The sequence below is a fragment of the Strongylocentrotus purpuratus genome, unplaced genomic scaffold, assembly GCF_000002235.5.
Source record: "Strongylocentrotus purpuratus isolate Spur 01 unplaced genomic scaffold, Spur_5.0 spur5_contig_759, whole genome shotgun sequence".
NCBI lineage: Eukaryota > Metazoa > Echinodermata > Echinoidea > Camarodonta > Strongylocentrotidae > Strongylocentrotus > Strongylocentrotus purpuratus.
The window spans coordinates 1-19,930 of NW_022145457.1; the positions used below are offsets into that span (position 1 = coordinate 1).

The following is a 19,930-nucleotide window of genomic DNA, read 5'->3' on the forward strand; positions in this document are numbered from 1 at the left end:
CCATTTTGACCACCTTTAGGCAAGGCCATTAACTTCATGAAAGGATATTCAATGCAATCAAATGCTGTTCTAAATTGTTCAGATTGGCAAGTTCTTTTGGAACTTCATGTAGTTGTAAATTGTTCATATTTGCTTCTGCAGGTACTTTTCCAGCTTGCAATTTTCTATGACAGGTGAAGCATATCCATAGTGACGATCTGGCTGACTGGCCTATTAAACATTTTTGAACCGGCATTCTGAATTGCAAACATGCAAATATTCTTCACTTATGCATGTCTGAATTTTTATAATTACTCTTTTTACATTTCAATACTTGGTTCTCAAAGAGAAGTTTTAAGCATACACAGCACACATATTCTGGGCCATGAGAAATTATCTTTCTAAATTCTTCAAGTACAATATCAAACTCGGACAATTTTTACCGTTCGAAGTACAGACCTTTTTCGATTTTGTTTTATTACATTTTGCCTATTTTTTCAATTCTTTTATATTTCATTTTTAAGCTCATCAATTTCTTTTCCTTAAATTCGTTGCCTTTATATCTAATTTTGGACAATGTTTTCATATTTGCCTTTTTTGTATGTTTAAATTGCTGATCGTTGCAATATAATTTCTTCATTTGTTTTTTTCATGATATCTTGTTGTTTTCCTAAAATTTTCATCGTTGCGATATAATTCCTTATTCGTTTTTTCATGATATCTTGTTGTTTTTCTTAAAATTTTCATTGTTGCGATATATATCCTTTATTCTTTTTTCATGATATCTTGTTGTTTTTTCTTAAAATTTTCATCGTTGCGATATAATTCCTTTATTCGTTTTTTCATGATATCTTGTTGTTTTTTCTTAAATGTTTGTTGTTCAAATATTTACTTCTTAATTTGCTTTTATGCATTCGTTAAATATTTCATCATGCTGTATTTACTTCTTACTCTACTCTTGTGCATTCGTTTAAATAGTTCATCATGCTGGTATTTACTTCTTATCTCCTCTTGTGCATTCGTTTAATAGTTCATCATGCTGGTATTTACTTCTTATTCTACTCTTGTGCATTCGTTTAAATAGTTCATCGTTCCAATATCTATTTTTCATTTTAATCCTCATAGCTGTTTTAACATTTTCTTTGAATCCTTCATTTCTCAATATTTTTTGTTTATTTCCATACAAAAATTTTCTTTTTATAACGTGAATCAAAATGATATTTGGTTTTCATCATATATTTAGCTGTATGTTCCTGAAATTTGAATCCTCTTCATACATTTCTTTTTGCCTTTTTTTACTTCATTTATTTTTTCTATTTTGTAGGTTAAATCATTTTGATATTTATTTTTCATTTTAATTTTTTTCATTTGCGCATTGTGAATACACTTTTCCTTTTTCTTAATGATTTCATCTTTGGCCAGGGCTCGTTTTTTCTCTCATTTGCTGTCTCATGCGCTTCCTTTTTTGATTAGAACTTTGTCTATTTTTACGTTTTTTCTTTCCATGGTCTACATTTCTAACATGAACTTCTCCAATTACTATTAATTCATCATGACTATCAGCACATTCGCTTGCATCAATTCTTAAGCTGTCGTTCTCATTCATTTTTAGCAATTTGGTTTTTCGAATTTCCTTGCCAAGGTCGACATCAACGTTTGCATCGCTTTCGAGGTTACTCCATTTTCGTTTTCTGCTTAAGATAGAGTTGGAATTCTGAACTTTGTTCACTAAATTTAATCTATCAGAGTCATTCCCGATTTAGTACAATTTTTGGAATCTCCTTTTTGTTCATTTTCATATTCTGTATTTATAGAGTCATTTCCGTTCAAAGACAACTATTATTTAGCTGGGATTCTTTTAATTTGGTTAAGCCAATTGTCACACTCTTCAGTTTCAATTCCTGACCGTTATAATGTACATCATGAATGATTGTTTCATTTGCTTCTTCAGGGAAGAGAAATACATTTGGTTATCAATCATCTTTTGTGGGTGCTGACCGTTATAATGTACATCATGAATGATTGTTTCATTTGCTTCTTCAGGGAAGAGAAATACATTTGGGTTATCAATCATCTTTTGTGGGGAAACACTCTCATCCAATATTTGAACTTCATCAAAGCTTTCACAATGTATGGAACATCCAGAGCTTCCAGACTGACTTTCACTGTGCGTATTTGACGAAGGAATTGGATTACAAACAAAATCCTGTAACTGTGGATAGCCTTTCAAGGTTTCATTCTTACCGGAAGTTGCTTTAGCACATACACTAGTTACTTCATATTCGGTGTGCAGGGGGCATCCCATTGATTTTGCTAACCTCATGCAATGCTTGTACACACCTTGCCAGCTTTGAGTACGAAGTACAACACTGTGTCCGTTACAACTCAGGAACCTCGACTGCTTCTGGAATGTGAATCAAATATAAAGAAACCATCTTGACCAGATAATACAATGAAAGTACTTCTAGCAAATGTCACAAAACATGCATCAGAATCAGTACAGAGTTCTTTTTCGAGTGCTTGCTTCAATGTCATCGAAAGAGACTGGGCCAATATCAATTCATCTCCATCTAACAATCCAGTGACTGGTTCACGGCGTACTATGTTAAACAATTCATTGTACGCATCCAAATATTCAAATAGATCAGATATCAATAAGTATTGGTTGTCGAGTGAAGTGGATCGCCGTATGTAACAGTATAATTCATTACCGTTATTCAAAATCCTGTCTAGATCTGTACTTTTCCAATCATTGACATTTTTTACCTTGCTATACAACAGTGCAGAAAGTGAATTGGTAACACACTGCTTTCCACTTAAGTCACCAAATCTTGTATCACCTTGATTGAATGTCCCTTGGGCAACAAGCGTTATTTGTGTATCGACTCTCGTGCATTTGTCTTTGTGATCACTTTTAAGGGTTTCGTCCTTGGTGTTACGTTCGTTGTGAACGACTGATTCAGACTGATTACTTGCACACTGTTCATATGTCATGTCAAAAAGATTTGCAGTACCTTTCCTCTCATCGTGATTTATCGTACCAGTCTCCAACGTGAGCCTACGTTTTTTTCCCTTTGGATCAACATGGTTTTGAAATGTTTCAGGAGACTTATCCACTACTTCATCAATTTCTTCCTCTATCTGCGACTTGGATCTACACTTCTTGAACACATGCTTTACTTTAACATCAGCCTGAATTGATGGACATGGCAAAGTTCTCTTTGACGTTCTATCTTCTTTAGTTGTTCTTGTCTGTTCCAATGAATTGAAATTGACAAAATCTACAGATTCAACAACATTAAAATGAACATTTCCTGTGTACAGTATATAAATTCCCTTATCAGATGTTACAATATTTATTCTTCCAGGTTTCTTTGCAGAGAACAATTGCCAACATGGTACTTGGTCATTGTATGAATAAATATCAGTATCGATTAAATTTGCTAAAGCGCTAATTTCAGTGTCTGTAGCCCACGTTCCGTCTTCCTTTATTCTACGTTTCAAAACATATTCTCTGACTGTTCTATATTCTTGCCTCAATGTATTACTAAACATGTCCTTGGTTTGCAATAAATGTTTCACAGTGGCATTTCTTAAAATTGCATGATTATGCTCAGTTCCAGAAATTACATAGGAAATTGCACGAAAGAAACAATTGCCATCACCAGTAATTTGTTTACTCTGTAAAGGAACTCCAATAGAGCTATTTCTATCTAACCTTGAATCACAGCCTTTGCCTATATATCTGATATTCAGTTTTGAACAAATGTTCTGTTTGTCATTATTCTGGAGGGGTACAAATTTGAAATCTTTATCAGGTCTATCACGTAATCCAAGATCTGCTACAAATTCAACTTCTGTTTCTGTTTCATCAGTACATGTGTACATATTAGCATCTATTGCCTTTTCAATGTCTTCATCTTTGATATTTGAATCTGAAGAAGATTCTAAAGGATTCCTTGAATGAGCATGATCATTAAATGACATATCAGTATCATTGTCTGTACCATCTTTTACTGTATCAAAGCTTCTATTCTTCAGGTCATTGTCAAACACTGCATCTTCTTGTACACCATCTGAAACATCTGAAAAATCATTTTTCATCATATCATCATTTTCCAATACCGATTCACAGACATTGTCTACTGGTTCATTTATGGGCATATCTTTTGGTCTATCACTAACATTCAAAGGCATATTGCGTTGTGGTAAAACACTTCTATCGAATAAATCACATCCAGGACTTGTGTCTGTATCACTATCAGATTCTAAACAATTTCTTGCACACGAACGTTTCACTGGTATGTGAACATCACTGCCACTATCATCGTCTGTTTCAATTTCCCTATTTTCATCAAAATTTGATTTCAACAGATTATTCTTTGAATCGTCCTGCACAACTCCATCTGAACCTTTGTTGTCTTTCATATTGCAAATATGCTGGTCTGAGTGTTCATCATTTTTACATGTATTTGGATCAAGGCCTTGGTCACTTGCATTCATAGATTTCTTTGTATCCAGCTTCTCATTCTTTACTGCTAATTCTATTCCTTCATCTTTGTCAAATCTAATCTCTGATTTATCAGAAGAGTGATTTCCATCAGTGCCTTTTTTCCCGGCTTTGGAAGACTGACCTTTCTTGTTCCTTGCTCGACCTTTCTTGTCTTTGCTTCTTTTCTCTTGCCACCAGCATGAACTCTGTACATTCGGAAATCCTTGATCTGTTCAAAAAGATTACGAGTGCAGGCATGAATATCAACACATGAATCTGTTCTTGATCGAGATGGCAAATAACCTGCTACGTCAGCCCAAGATCGTGTCTGCATCGTTTCAATTTGCACACAGGTCTCACTGTACAATTTCATTGAACATGGGGATTGCACACTGTATGCATATATAGCCAAAAGAGTTTCTACATAAGACTGCAAACTGACATCTTCTCTTTTCACATTCTTGTTTTCCTTACATACATTTTTCTTTCGGTTTCCATTTTTTTTCTCATGACTTTCATAGAATGTCTTCATTGCTTTGCCAATGTAAGTCACACCTGGTTCCAAGACTACACCATTCACTGATTTTCTTCTGATTTTCCTGTCTGTTTGATGATCATCTATTGATTTGGGATACAATTTTCTTGATTTTAGTTTCTCCACCCATTTCGTCTTCCTTGATTTCACAATTACCCAGTCATCCTCAAATTTTTCATTTTGCATCTCTTCGTGTTCTATTTGGGATGGATTTTCCATAGCCAAAGGATTATGTCTATCAGACTCATTTGTTTTCCTGTCAGTTATATGTTATGTTGTGTTCCTCTCAATCGATTGTTTTTTTTTCCCTTTTTACCATACCTCTTCTTTGATCTGCCACATTTTCTTTTGTTGGTCGTACTTGATAGGGTCCTTGATTGGTTCAAATCCAAGTAACAGTGTTCATCATGATCACCAAGAAGTTCGTATCTATTGAAATGAGAAGGGATACATACTTGATCAAACATGCGATGAGCGATGTTGTTATTTCCACACAAAGAACAAATCCAAATCAATCTCCTATCATTCAGTTTGTCTTCACAGGGCAGTTGCATACATGAAACATGAAATGACTATTGCAAAACTCACAAAGTGAACTTATGTCATTTCCGATCTCACTTTCACATATGCAGCATGCATCAAACTCTGAATTCATCAGCGGTGCACAAGTAGACAGTACATCTAAGATTTCATCAACAACTGTCTTGAATTCAGTAGTGTCTATCATCTTCTATCATTTGTGTCATTGATTGTCTCCTTACATGGAAAACCCATACAAGTAACATGATAGGGACCAGTACATGACTTGCAAGTTACAGTAATCTCATCCTCTCCAATTAAATTCTTACAAACACAACATGTATCAGTGTATTCCTCCATCACAAAATATTTCGTACAAAGCTTTGAACTATAAGATTACAACTGCCCTTTTGCTTTTTTGCCAAGACAAGGTTTTCCGTTCCAAATTATCTTATACAGTGTATCTGTATTCAAATTATGATGCACAATTGTAATTTGAAGTATCACTGTTGTCAATATCAATTCAAAATCTTTACTGAAATTCAGTGTATATCAAAGCCTGAACTATATACAGACTATTATGTTTTTGTTTCAAGATAAAAACTCCTTTAGAGGAAGCCTTCTATTCGAGCTGTAATGTCTTGATCACCTCAAATTGCCTTGTAATGGTCTTTGATTTGCTGTTCAAAGTGTTTGCTTTTGGGGGATTTCTTTATTTTTTAAAGTTAAATGTATGGATTATAGGTCAATGTATGTTGTATTTTGTATAATAGACAATGCAATATCTTGTCAATACTGTATTCCTTCTTGGAATTATTTCCTTTTAACAAAAATGAAAATTAATGCCTAGAAAAATATATAGCTTTCAACAAAAGATGGCGCTCTTCGGCAATTGTGTTAAATATTAATCTAGAAGGTATTGATCGTGACGGAATTTCTCTTTATTATATTAATTTGCCTTGTGATGGCGCTCTATTAACAACAATCTGTATTAAAACTCTGTGTAAAAAAAGTCCACTTTATATCCTAATTTAAATATTTTTCTTATCTTTCTAATCGATCAAGCCGATTTATATTTATAAAACTATATTTATATCCCGATACAATGTTCGTTCTCAACCTCTCTGCAATCGGCTTACTTATAATACTAAAGCTATGAACACTACAGGAGCCTATATCCAGACACAAATTTCTTTCTTTATCAATCAACACTTTTATACAACCCTATATCAATACAAAAGTAGAATGTGTTCTTCAAACCGTCGTCTCAGTAAAGACCAAAATAAATTAATACCTCGATGTAACTAAATTTCTGTTTACGATGTGTTTGGAAGTATTGTTTTTGCCTCAAGATGGCGCTCTTTAAAATAAATTTCTGTGTTCTGTTATTTTTATCGTGTAATTCCTCTACTTTCTCTCTGCTAGTACGAAGTGTTCTAGTTTTGCCTTAGTTGGTCTTAAAGTTATGTTTCTAAATTCAACCTTATATGCTAGAGGTAATATTCACAAATTTTACTTTTATCAATCACTCAATCAACCAACCAATCAAAAATATCTCTCTCACAATCGATTTCTACCAATTCAGTTATTCAATCAATACACTTTTTTTTCTCTGTACAATTTTCTCCAATATCTTAAACAAGCAATCAACCAGTCAACTTTATTTCTTTCACTAAAAATCAACTCAAAAAAGAAATTTTCTTTTATTTATTGTTTATTAACACTCTTGTTGGTCTTAAAGTTATGTTTCTATATTCAACCTTATATGCTAAAGGTAATATTCACGAATTTCACTTTTATCAAATCACTCAATCAACCAACCAATCAAAAATATCTCTATCTCTCACAATCAATTTCTAACAATTCAGTTATTCAATCAATTCACTTTTTTTTCTCTATACACTAACAATTTTCTCCAATATCTTAAACAAGCAATCAACCAGTCAGCTTTATTTCTTTCACTAAAAATCAACTCAAAAAGAAATTTTCTTCTCTTTATTGTTTATTAACACTCTTGTCAAATCTCGTTTCGTATCTTATTTTCTAGTTTTCACACAATTTCACACAGTTTGAGCAACACAACACAGAAATTGAAGATTCAATTTCAGAAAGACAGAGTAAGATCAAGATTGAGTTTCAGTAAGACAGAGTAAGATAATGAAGATTCAGATTGAGTAGATAGAGTAAGATAATAAAGATTCAGATTGAGTAGATAGAGTAAGATAATGAAGATTCAGATTGAGTAGATAGAGTAAGATAATGAAGATTCAGATTGAGTAGATAGAGTAAGATAATAAAGATTCAGATTGAGTAGACAGAGTAAGATAATGAAGATTCAGATTGAGTAGATAGAGTAAGATAATGAAGATTCAGATTGAGTAGAAAGAGTAAGATAATGAAGATTCAGATTGAGTAGATAGAGTAAGATAATGAAGATTCAGATTGAGTAGATAGAGTAAGATAATAAAGATTCAGATTGAGTAGACAGAGTAAGATAATGAAGATTCAGATTGAGTAGATAGAGTAAGATAATGAAGGATTCAAATGTTCAAGTTCGTAAATTCGTCAATATGTTCAAAATTGTAAAATTTCCTGACTGTCTACCACAACTCTTCTTTGACTCACCAAAGCTTAAGAGTGCTAGGGTTATTGTCGTGAGTTGCCCGCACACAGACAAGTTGCTGTCTACCACAACTCTTCTTTGACTCACCAACCTAGCTTAAGAGTGCTAGAGGCTTATTGTCGTGAATTGCCCGCAAACAGACTTTCCCTGACTGTCTACCACAACTCTTCTTTGACTCACCAAAGCTTAAGAGTGCTAGGGTTATTGTCGTGAGTTGCCCGCACACAGACAAGGTGCTGTATACCACAACTCTTCTTTGACTCACCAAAGCTTAAGAGTGCTAGGGTTATTGTCGTGAGTTGCCCGCACACAGACTTTATGATAGATGAAGGTTTGAATGAGTGCTTTTCTCAAAAACTCAAGATTATGAGTTTTGTGGGTGAAGATGAAATGGTATGAGATGAGATGGTATGAGATGAGATGGAGATGATAATGAAATCTGCTTCAACCAGTACCTGTCAAAGAGAAACACAAGAAAAAAAGTTGATAGCATATGTATTGTATTAGATTATACTGTCCTACTTTGGCAAAAGGAAGCAAGTGACAAAAGTTCAAAGTTCAAGTCGTAAATATTGTCAAAGCTGTAAAATGTTTTGCTGTCTACCACAATGCTAGAGGCTTATTGTCGTGAGTTGCCCGCACACAGACTTCCCTGACTGTCTACCACAACTCTTCTTTGACTCACCAACTAGCTTAAGAGTGCTAGAGGCTTATTGTCGTGAGTTGCCCGCACACAGACAAGGTGCTGTCTACCACAACTCTTCTTTGACTCACCAACTAGCTTTAGAGTGCTAGAAGCTTATGGACGTGAGTTGCCCGCACACAGACTTTCCCTGACTGTCTACCACAACTCTTCTTTGACTCACCAACTAGCTTAAGAGTGCTAGAGGCTTATTGTCGTGAGTTGCCCGCACACAGACAAGGTGCTGTCTACCACAACTCTTCTTTGTCTCACCAACTAGCTTTAGAGTGCTAGAGGCTTATTGTCGTGAGTTTCCCGTACACAGACTTTCCCTGACTGTCCACCACAACTCTTCTTTGACTCACCAACTAGCTTAAGAGTGCTAGGGTTATTGTCGTGAGTTGCCCGCACACAGACAAGGTGTTGTATACCACAACTCTTCTTTGACTCACCAACTAGCTTTAGAGTGCTAGAGGCTTATTGTCGTGAGTCGTGAAATGTCTTGTAAAGAAACAAAATGTGTCTGTCATTTGCAGATATAAAAACATAAATAACTCAAATTTAGATGGTATGTCACTTGCTTCCTTTTGCCAAAGTAGGGCAGTATAATTTAGGCCCATTTTAAATGTTTTGATATACACAACGCTTGTTTTGATATACAGTAAAATCTCATTATAACAAAGCCCTTGGGACCATAAAAATTACCTTGTTATATTAGCCCCAAAAAAACCCAAAGAAATAAAAATAGTTGAGACCAGCAAAATGACCTCATGAATTTTTTTTTTTTTTTTAGTACAGTGGAACCTCCTGTTGAAGCAGACAACCGCATAGTAGGGGATCTTCATGCGGCTCTGGTTTCGCTTGCAGTTGTTGTGCAAGCATAATTTCTGTACCTGAATAATAATTATTTAACTTTTGATTAACACAATAAGGCCAAAAAAAAAAAGTTGTTTGGTTGTCCTCGACCGCCCGCTCGTCATTTTCGGGCCGCTCGTATTTTTTTTTTTTTAATTCAATTTTGTTTTCTTTTTTTTCATTTTTTCATTTTTTTTTTTTCATTTTTTTTTTTTTTTGGGGGGGGGGGGGGGGGGGGGGGGGCAATCTTAAATGCCAAACATACCATTTTATGCATTTGCAAGGATCAAAATGCGTCCCGTTGCCAGTTTGATCTTTTCAGTACGCAATTAGGTATTTATTAAACTTGCCATTTTTATTTTTCTATGTCAAAATGCCGTTCATTCAAATCTTAAACTCATTTTAAACCCCATCTGTACTAGTTTACAGGAGGGATTAGACCACCCTGCAAGGTCACTGGACAGGTGGTTATCTCATCAAATCAGCTCTCAGTTAATATAAGATAAAGAGGATCATGGGGACCAATGGTCACCGATTAGGCATTGTTTGCTACAAAGAGGGCGCAAGTAGCTATAAGTAGTACAATGGAGATTTAAAAGGTGCTGTATTTCAAAGAAAAAAAAAAAAAAAAAAAATAAAAAAAAAAAAACACACAAAAAATGAATTTAAAAAAAAAAAAAAAAAAAAAAAAAAATCCGCCCGCCCGCCCCTACTCTAGAAAAGCAATCGAGGACAACCGAACAATTTTTTTTTTTTGGCCTAAGACTAAAAATCAGGGTTTCATTCTCCTTTAAATGTAGTTGGGTGGGGTGGGGCAAGAGGTGGGACACATCATACACAGCCCAAACCCATATCCATCGTAATTAATCATAAATTGAACAGACCATTAACAATTGTTATGCTGGGGGACTTCTCGCTCAGCCAAATCTTGCGCAACCTAATTTTCATACCCTTTACAAAAGTGGCCAGTGCTTACCCAAGAAACAATTATTATTAGATTTGTTATTGCCATATGATAGACGAGAGCTTCAACCATCCATACATATGACAATTTCTCAAAAATGTTTCACATTTTTTATTTGGCAGAATATTCAAAAGTGTCAACTTTTGTTTCAGACACTCGGTATACCTACACTCCAAAAACTTTATTCAGTCAAAGTCCAAATGGCAGATGGCACCTGTCATCAAAACAAAAAATGAAAAATACAAGTAAAACATGACAAAAATATACAATACAAAAAAATGAATAAAACCAAGTTAGATTCCATCACAAATTCAACTTTGGTAACAACTAATTTGCATACTTTGATGTCACTCAAACATTTCATAATACAGTCCAACCTCATTATAACAATTTAGTATTTCATACATATCGACCATCAAGGCCCCATTGCATAAAACTATTGTATCTTTACAATTAATGGTATCTCTGCAAACTATGGTAAATACCATTGATTTCTTGATTTTGATTAGCTATCAAGCAGTGTTGCTATGGTAATAACCATAGTTTGCACAGATACCATAAATTGTTAAGATACAATAGTTTTATGCAACGGGGCCCTGGGCTTGACAAAACACTACTTACCGTATGCACTTTTCATGCTAAATTAATATGCTAGAATTGATTTTTCCCAAAGGTCACCTACATTAATTATCCAACCTGATACTTTTCTTTCAGATAGCATGAAGGCAGTACAAATATGTATCAAGATTCCATTCATTCTTTGGAAGCTACCTAGCTATTATCAAAATTGTATAACATTTTTTTGTTTTTTGTTGTTGTAAGATTCAAATTTAGAGATCTAATTCACGCCTACCTTTAAAGCAATAAATCTGTCCCACGTTCCTCCACAACAGCAGGCCTCTAATGTCCTACAATAGTTACATTTAAACAGTACCTAATCATCGACAATTGCTAATCATCAATAAGAGCTTACCCCATAAATAATGAGCGTCCACACGAAAACTTATGTTTAAGATTAAGTTTTTAAGCAACCCTCCCAATCAATCATTGGCCGGAAGTGCCGAGATAATCCCAGCTACAGGGACGCACAGAGGGTTGACGGAGAGGTCACGCTAATCGTGGAGCTCATTGATTAAATTACGTCCACACGGGATAATAGGGACTTTTAGATTTGCACGTCTACAGCTTTGACTGCAACGTGTGACGTCATTTCAAGGCACTGCGCATGCGTTACGTCGTCTCAGTCGGCGATCGAGAATGCGTCAACCTTGATTTTCCTAAATCTAGTACATACATACATACATATTGGTATTTTTATAGCGCCTTTACATGCTCAAGGTACTAGTATGCCGCGTGCGCATAAAATATACAGTTCCTCAGGTAGACAAAGGAACATCCCTTCCCTGCTATTATGTAAAAATGTGTAGAACAGGTGTCACATGCATAGTCACCTGTTCTACACATTTTTACATAATAGCAGTGAAGGGATGTTCTTCTGTTGAGGGTAAAATGAGGAACTGTATATTTTATCTTCTTTCTTTGTCCGTGATGTTCATAGTATTACTTCCTACATGCATGTATATCGTCGAGTGCAATCTAAAAGATTTCTAATTGTAGTCAACATGGGCAGTTAAGTAGTTGACACGCATGATCAGTCGGCGTTCCTCGTGTTCTCGTCCACTCAATCTAAAGGTCCCTAATGATAGACTGCGGACCCCCCGCTGCTCGTGAATTGAGCGTAAACTCTAAGAAATTTTGGAGTCTGATTTTTCAACTAAACTTAAAAATTGCTAATTTTTTAGTGCATCTATACGGCACTAATCATTGATGATTAGCAACCTAATCGTAGATGATTAAGTTTTCAACCTAATTCTTAAGTTGAGCAAGTACTGTGTCAACCCAACTAATGTGTCAACACGTTGTTCGTTGACCATGACGGAATGTACAACTGCCATAAATTGCCGTTTCAATTGTCAATGTGTAAATGGGGCTTTACGCATTGCTCGTGGACCATGGCGGAATGTACAACTGCCATAAATTGCTGTTTTAATTGTCAAAGTGTAAATGGGGCTTTAGTCAATGCTCGTTGACCATGGTGGAATGTAAAACTGCCATAAATTGCCGTTTCAATTGTCAATGTGTAAATGGGGCTTTAGGCATTGCTCGTTGACCATGGAGGAATGTAAAACTGCCATAAATTGCCGTTTCAATTGTCAATGTGTAAATGGGGCTTTAGGCATTAACACCGTATTCAGGCGCTTACACAGGGGGGGGGGGGGGGGGGGAGGGTTTGGGGGGTTAAACCCCCCCCCCCCCCTTTGGTATTTTTATGTGTGTAAACCCCCCAACCCCCCCCCCCCTTTCGTTTTTTTTTTTAATTATAAAAAAAAAAAAAAAAAAAAAATTATTCCCATGGCTGTAACCCCCCCCCCCCCAACGGAGCCAAATGTCAAATTTTCAAATTTCGAGACCCCCCCCCCCCCCAAAAAAAAGTGTCCTCTTACCCCCCCCCCCCCCCCCTTGCTTATTCAGCGGTTGGCTGAGTCGTTGCGTTTTTTGGGGAACAAAAAAAAAAAAAAAAAGTGACCTCTTACCCCCCCCCCCCCCCCCCCCCCCTCCCCGCTTATTCAGCGGTTGGCTGAATCGTTGGGATTTTTTGGGGACCACAAAAAAAAACAAGTGTCCTCTTACCCCCCCCCCCCCCCCCCCCCCCCCTGCTTATTCAGCGGCTGGCTGAGTCGTTGCGAAAATGTGCACACATTGTGTGCGGGTAAGCCTGAATCCGATGACCGGGGTAATAATATATCTGTAAAGCGCTTAGGCACATTGTTGGATCGGTGTATTGAGCGCTATATAAAAAAACAGATTATTATTATTATTTCATAATACAGTGCAACCTCATTATAACAACTCAGTATGTCATACATATCAACCATCACGACCCCATTGCATAAAACTATCGTATCTTTACAATTAATGCTATCTCTGCAAATTATGGTAAATACCATTGATTTCTTGATTTTTATTAGCTATCAAGCACTGTAACTATGGTAACTAGAAATATCGCAATCTGTATTGACGCGCAATGCGAATGTATCCCCCGGCAGTGGCAGCGATTTTGTGTCATCCTTATGGTCGAAGGAGGGACAAAGATCCCCTCTCCCCCCCTCCCTGAATCAAAAGGATGACGTAGAGACCGCCAATTGTGGCTCAGACTATTGTCAAGACTAGGAGCAGCATCATCAAAACAATATACGTGTAGATTAAGTATAATGCATCTCTGTAGAAAATTTGAAAGAAATCTGTCAAGAAATGTGGCAGTTAGAGCGCACAAAAGACATCCACCAAACTATGACCTTTGACCCTATAACAGACGGAACACAGGTGGCAGCATCACCAAACACGAACGATGTGTAGATCGTACTCAGACACACCTCCATCATACATATGAAAGAAATCTGTCAAAAAATGTGGCAGTTAGAGCGCATAAAAGACATATATAAACTTTGACCATATAAAAGACAGAAAAATGAGGGCAGCATTGCCCAAAAGAGTAGATGTGTAGATTATACCAAGATACACCTTTGTTGAAAATTTGAACAAAATCTCTTGAAAAATGAGGCCCATAGAGCACACACAAACCATCCAAAAGAATATGGCCATTTAACCTATAGAAGACGGAACACTGAGGGCAGCACCACCACAAGTTATAGGTGTGTAGATTATACCAAGATACATCTCCATACAAAATTTGAAAGAAATCTGTTAAGTAATGATGCAATTAGACCGCAAACTACAGTGCCACAAAGACATCTATCAAAGTATGACCTTTGACCCTATAAAAGCGGAACACTGGAGGCAGCATCACAAAAATCTATAGGCTTGTAGATTCTACCGAGATACACCTTTGTTAAAAATTTGAACAAAATCCCTTGAAAAATGAGGCCCATAGAGCACACCCAAACCATCCAAAAGAATATGGCCATTTAACCTATAGAAGACGGAACACTGAGGGCAGCAGCACCACCAAAAGTTATAGGTGTGTAGATTATACCAAGATACATCTCCATACAAAATTTGAAAGAAATCTGTCAAGAAATGTGGCAGTTAGTGCGCACACAAGAATAAAATATGGCTTTTTACCCTATAGAAGACCGAACACTGGGGGCAGCATCAACAAAAGTTATAGGTGTGTAGATTATACCAAGATACACCTCCATACAAAATTTGAAAGAAATTAGTCAAGAAATGTGGCAGTTAGAGCGCACACAAGAATAAAATATGGCCTTTTACCCTATAGAAGACGGAACACAGGGGGCAGCATCACCAAAAGTTATAGGTGTGTAGATTATACCAAGATACACCTCCATACAAAATTTGAAAGATATCTGTAAAGAAATGTGGCAGTTAGAGCGCACACAAGATGACGGGGCGGCGTAACGCTGCTGAATCAAAAGTACCCCACCGACATACTGCCGGGGGATACAATTACCATAGTTTGCAGAGATCAGGCGCGTACACAGGGGGGGGGGGTGTGTTTGAGGGGTTACACCCGCCCCCCCCCCCTTTGGTATTTTTATATGTGTAAACCCCCCCGTAATCCCCCCCAAACACCCCCCTTTGGATTTTTTTTTTTTTTTTTTTTTATTAAAAAAAAAATATTTTCATGGCTGACCTAAAAAAGGTGACCTTACCCCCCCCCCCCAACGGAGCAAAATGTCAGATTTTCAAATATTGAGACCACAAAAAAAAAAAAAAAGTGTCCTCTTACCCCCCCCCCCCCCCCCCCCCCCCCCCCCCCCGCTTATTCAGCGGTCGGCTGAGTCGTTGCGATTTTTCGGGCCGATTTATAAATGTTAAAACCCCCCCCTTGAAAAAAAAAATCATTATTGTTCAATCACATTTTCAAAGAAAATGAATGAAATTAGGCTGATAGTACTACAAAACCCTTGTACCACTAAAGAAAATAAACACTTTGGTGTTTAATCCAAGCAAATTGATACATATCAGATTAAAATTATGTCTCACAATTCGGTATAGGTTAACCGAAAACCAAACGGATTCGGAGGGAGGATAACCGTTTTTGGAATACTACAGCCCTAATCCGGAGTGATCTGTGCATACTGCCAGGAACCGCTTCAAAAATTAAACATGTTAAATTTGTTGTGGCGGTCATGGCAATTTCAAATGGAGCGTGTTCATTTGCGTTCACAACCCTGTTGACCGTTTATTTTTTTTGGCAGTTTCCCGCGGGAAGTTTACTATAGTTACTATAGTTTACTATAGTAAATACCATTGATTTCTTGATTTTGATAAGCTATCGAGCAATGTTACTATGGTAATTACTAATGGTTCTTTCCCTATAAATAACCAGAACCCGAGTCCCAAATTACACTTAAATATATCATATCCATCTCAATAACTGTCCAACAGTAACAACTCTATTTACCTCTGCCTCCTTCCTTCTCTCTCATTAACTGTCCAACAGTAAGAGTTCTATTCACCTCTGCCTCCTTGCTTCTGTGTCAGTAACTGTCCAACAATAAGAGTTCTATTTACCTCTGCCTCCTTGCTTCTCTCTCATTAACTGTCCAACAGTAAGAGTTCTATTCACCTCTGCCTCCTTGCTTCTGTGTCAGTAACTGTCCAACAGTAAGAGCTCTATTCACCTCTGCCTCCTTGCTTCTGTCTCAGTAACTGTCCAACAGTAACAGCTCTATTCACCTCTTCCTCCTTGCTTGTCTCTCAATAACTGTCCAACAGTAACAACTCTATTTACCTCTGCCTCCTTGCTTCTCTCTCATCAACTGTCCAACAGTAAGAGCTCTATTCACCTCTGCCTCCTTGCTTCTGTCTCAGTAACTGTCCAACAGTAACAGCTCTATTCACCTCTTCCTCCTTGCTTGTCTCTCAATAACTGTCCAACAGTAACAACTCTATTTACCTCTGCCTCCTTGCTTCTCTCTCATTAACTGTCCAACAGTAAGAGTTCTATTCACCTCTGCCTCCTTGCTTCTGTGTCAGTAACTGTCCAACAATAAGAGTTCTATTTACCTCTGCCTCCTTGCTTCTCTCTCATTAACTGTCCAACAGTAAGAGTTCTGTTCACCTCTGCCTCCTTGCTTCTGTGTCAGTAACTGTCCAACAGTAAGAGCTCTATTCACCTCTGCCTCCTTGCTTCTGTCTCAGTAACTGTCCAACAGTAACAGCTCTATTCACCTATTCCTCCTTGCTTGTCTCTCAATAACTGTCCAACAGTAACAACTCTATTTACCTCTGCCTCCTTGCTTCTCTCTCATTAACTGTCCAACAGTAAGAGTTCTATTCACCTCTGCCTCCTTGCTTCTGTGTCAGTAACTGTCCAACAATAAGAGTTCTATTTACCTCTGCCTCCTTGCTTCTCTCTCATTAACTGTCCAACAGTAAGAGTTCTATTCACCTCTGCCTCCTTGCTTCTGTGTCAGTAACTGTCCAACAGTAAGAGCTCTATTCACCTCTTCCTCCTTGCTCGTCTCTCAATAACTGTCCAACAGTAACAACTCTATTTACCTCTGCCTCCTTGCTTCTCTCTAAATAACTGTCCAAGAGTAAGAGCTCTATTCACCTCTGCCTCCTTGCTTCTCTCTCAGTAAATGTTCAACAATAAGAGCTCTATTCACCTCTTCCTCCCTGCTTCCCTCTCACTAACTGTCCAACAGTAAGAGCTGAATTTACCTCTGCCTCCTTGCTTCTCTCTCAGTAACTGTCCAACAGTAAGAGTAGATCTATCAAATCTGAAATGGAAAGATTCAAACACCACATTACATCCCAAACTGCTACTTAGACCGAAATCAATAACTTTTGTAAGAACCAACAGTTCAGAAATAATGTTAATTTCAATATTTTGTTTAGGTACAGTACTTCAATGCATTTTCATTTTAAGCTCTTTTCCTGTTTCAAATTGTACCATTTCTGTAATGACATTATCATGGGTGGTGGCACAACATAAATTTTTAACTGACCAATGTCTAAACCTCATCTACTTTGTGGATGACTTTTCAGTTAAAACAAGGCATTAGCGATGTTGTCTCGCCCACTTGTGAAAATAACTAGAATATCGCAATGTCCATTGCCATCTATAAGAATTGTAGGGCCTATCGCAAGCTGATTTTGAAATATCTGCCATAGAATGCAACATCCCATAAACTTTGAGAAGGGGTATTACATGATATGCTACTGCCTTTCACCTGCTTCCACTGCATCTACTCCCTCCCCCTTTGATACGAGTAGAATTATTGCATTGATATTTTACATGTGTGAAGGTAAAATGTGTTTGTGTTTGTAGTGTAGCTGAGGTTGCAGGTAAACTTTAACGCTTGACCTCAAATGACTTTTGACCTCTCTATGTGCCAATGTTCAACCTGTGACTCCCCCCCCCCCCCCCCCTCCACCCCACACTCCAGCAAAACATAGAGAGTCATAGACAGAAATAACCGTCTGGTGTGGGTCATTTCTTTAATCAAACTGACATTTGTTGATTAAAAGCACTAGAAATAAAAAAAGAAAAAAAAAAACAATTGCATTTTATAAAAAACCAATATGAATGTATTACAAAAATAAATACAAATAGTGAGCCCTCATTCAAGACCAGTTTTGGTCATGCGATTGCATTGCGAAAAAAACGTTGTGAAATCGATCACAAAAGGTTGATCATCTAGCATATACGGTAAGTATTGGTGTGTACTGAAAGGTTCTGGATCATCAAAATGATGAGAAATTTGACCCAGTCATGGTAAAGTTACAAGCACTGTACACAGAAAGATGTATATGGGACTATGCGACACATGCGCAATATCTATCCACTCCGGATAGATATAATAATTTACCAAATATATCAATTAGTATCAAAATTTGTATCATCAGCTATTAGTCAAAACATATTCTTTCACATGATTGTTAAAAAAAGGTACCATTTCATTTTTTGAGAGGGGGGCTTTTCCAAAACTGGTCTATACCTTTACTGACATAATTAAAAGTAACTTGGTAGTGTCAAAAAGTTATATAGAAAATTTCTTAAAGCCATAGCTTTCGTATTCTGCATTCAATTGTTCCCAATTATGCGGATCTGTTTCATTCCATCATAGCTTTAATTTAAAAACTACTTGACTTCAGCCTTTCTAAGCATATCAACTTACTTTCTGCAACTCTCTCTTCAACTCTCAGTAACCTAAAATACAAACAAAACAAAACAAAAAATTACATTTAATAAAATACCAATATCAATATATTACAATAAATACAAATAATGAGCCCTCATTCATAATGCTAAATGACATAAATAAAACAAGTCAACGCAAAGCATAGCATCCCCTCGCAGGGTACATACTGGGAAATCAAACTAAGGCCATGTTTTGATGCCATGTACTTTCATATCAAATTTGATTAAAATCCGTCAAACATTACTAAAGTTATCGATATCAGAAACCAGATTCGCATATTTAATGAGCTATGACCTTTGACCTACATACTCCGAAATTGAACTTATGCTGTGTTTTTATACCATGTACCTTCATATCGAATTTCATGAAATCCATCAAATAATACTAAAGTTATCAAACAGAAACCAGATTCGCATATTTAATGAGCTATGACCTTTGACCTACATACTCCGAAACTGAACTTATGCTGTATTTTGATAGCATGTACCTTCCTATCAAATTTCATTAAAATCCGTCAAACATTACTAAAGTTATCGAATAGAAACCAGATTTGCACATTTAATGAACTATGACCTTTGACCTACATACTCCGAAACTGAACTTATGCTGTATTTTGATAGCATGTACCTTCATATCAAATTTGATTAAAATCTGTCAAACATTACTAAAGTTATCAATCGGAAACCAGATTCGCATATTTAATGAGCCATGACCTTTGACCTACATACTCGGAAATTGAACTTATGCCTCGTTTTTATACCCTGTACCTTCATATCGAATTTCATGAAAATCCATCAAATATTACTAAAGTTATCGAACAGAAACCAGATTCGCATATTTAATGAGCTATGACCTTTGACCTACATACTCTGAAATTGAACTTATGCGGTGTTTTTATACCATTTACCTTCATATCAAATTTCATTAAAATCCGTCAAACATTACTCTAAAGTTATTGATTTTAAACCAGATTTGTACTTAAGGCACACACAAGGAAGGGCTTCGACAGCGAGCAGCATAATACAGGGGTCTAGATCCCCTCCTTCTAAATAACTGTCCAACAGTAACAACTCTATTTACCTC

The 19,930-nt window shown here is 36.6% G+C and overlaps 1 protein-coding gene across 6 annotated transcripts; it reads right to left on the minus strand.

Moving 5' to 3' along the window:
- Positions 1–2,362: 2,362 nt before the first annotated feature.
- On the minus strand, positions 2,363–19,129 carry LOC105442637. 6 transcript variants are annotated; one of them, XM_030972950.1, is made up of 7 exons: positions 18,824–19,127; positions 16,099–17,422; positions 10,819–10,863; positions 8,414–8,603; positions 5,328–5,435; positions 4,614–4,700; positions 2,363–4,064 (listed from the first exon to the last, which is right to left on the minus strand). In XM_030972950.1, the coding sequence occupies exon 7, from the start codon at positions 3,964–3,966 to the stop codon at positions 2,365–2,367; it is 1,602 nt and encodes a 533-aa protein (XP_030828810.1). In that variant the 5' UTR covers positions 3,967–4,064; positions 4,614–4,700; positions 5,328–5,435; positions 8,414–8,603; positions 10,819–10,863; positions 16,099–17,422; positions 18,824–19,127; the 3' UTR covers positions 2,363–2,364. The 6 variants fall into 6 exon arrangements, with proteins under 6 accessions (XP_030828810.1, XP_030828557.1, XP_030828614.1 ...); XM_030972697.1 differs by having other exon boundaries at positions 2,363–4,700; positions 18,824–19,129; XM_030972754.1 differs by lacking the exon at positions 8,414–8,603 and having other exon boundaries at positions 2,363–4,700; positions 18,824–19,129.
- Between the last annotated feature and the right edge of the window lie 801 nt (positions 19,130–19,930).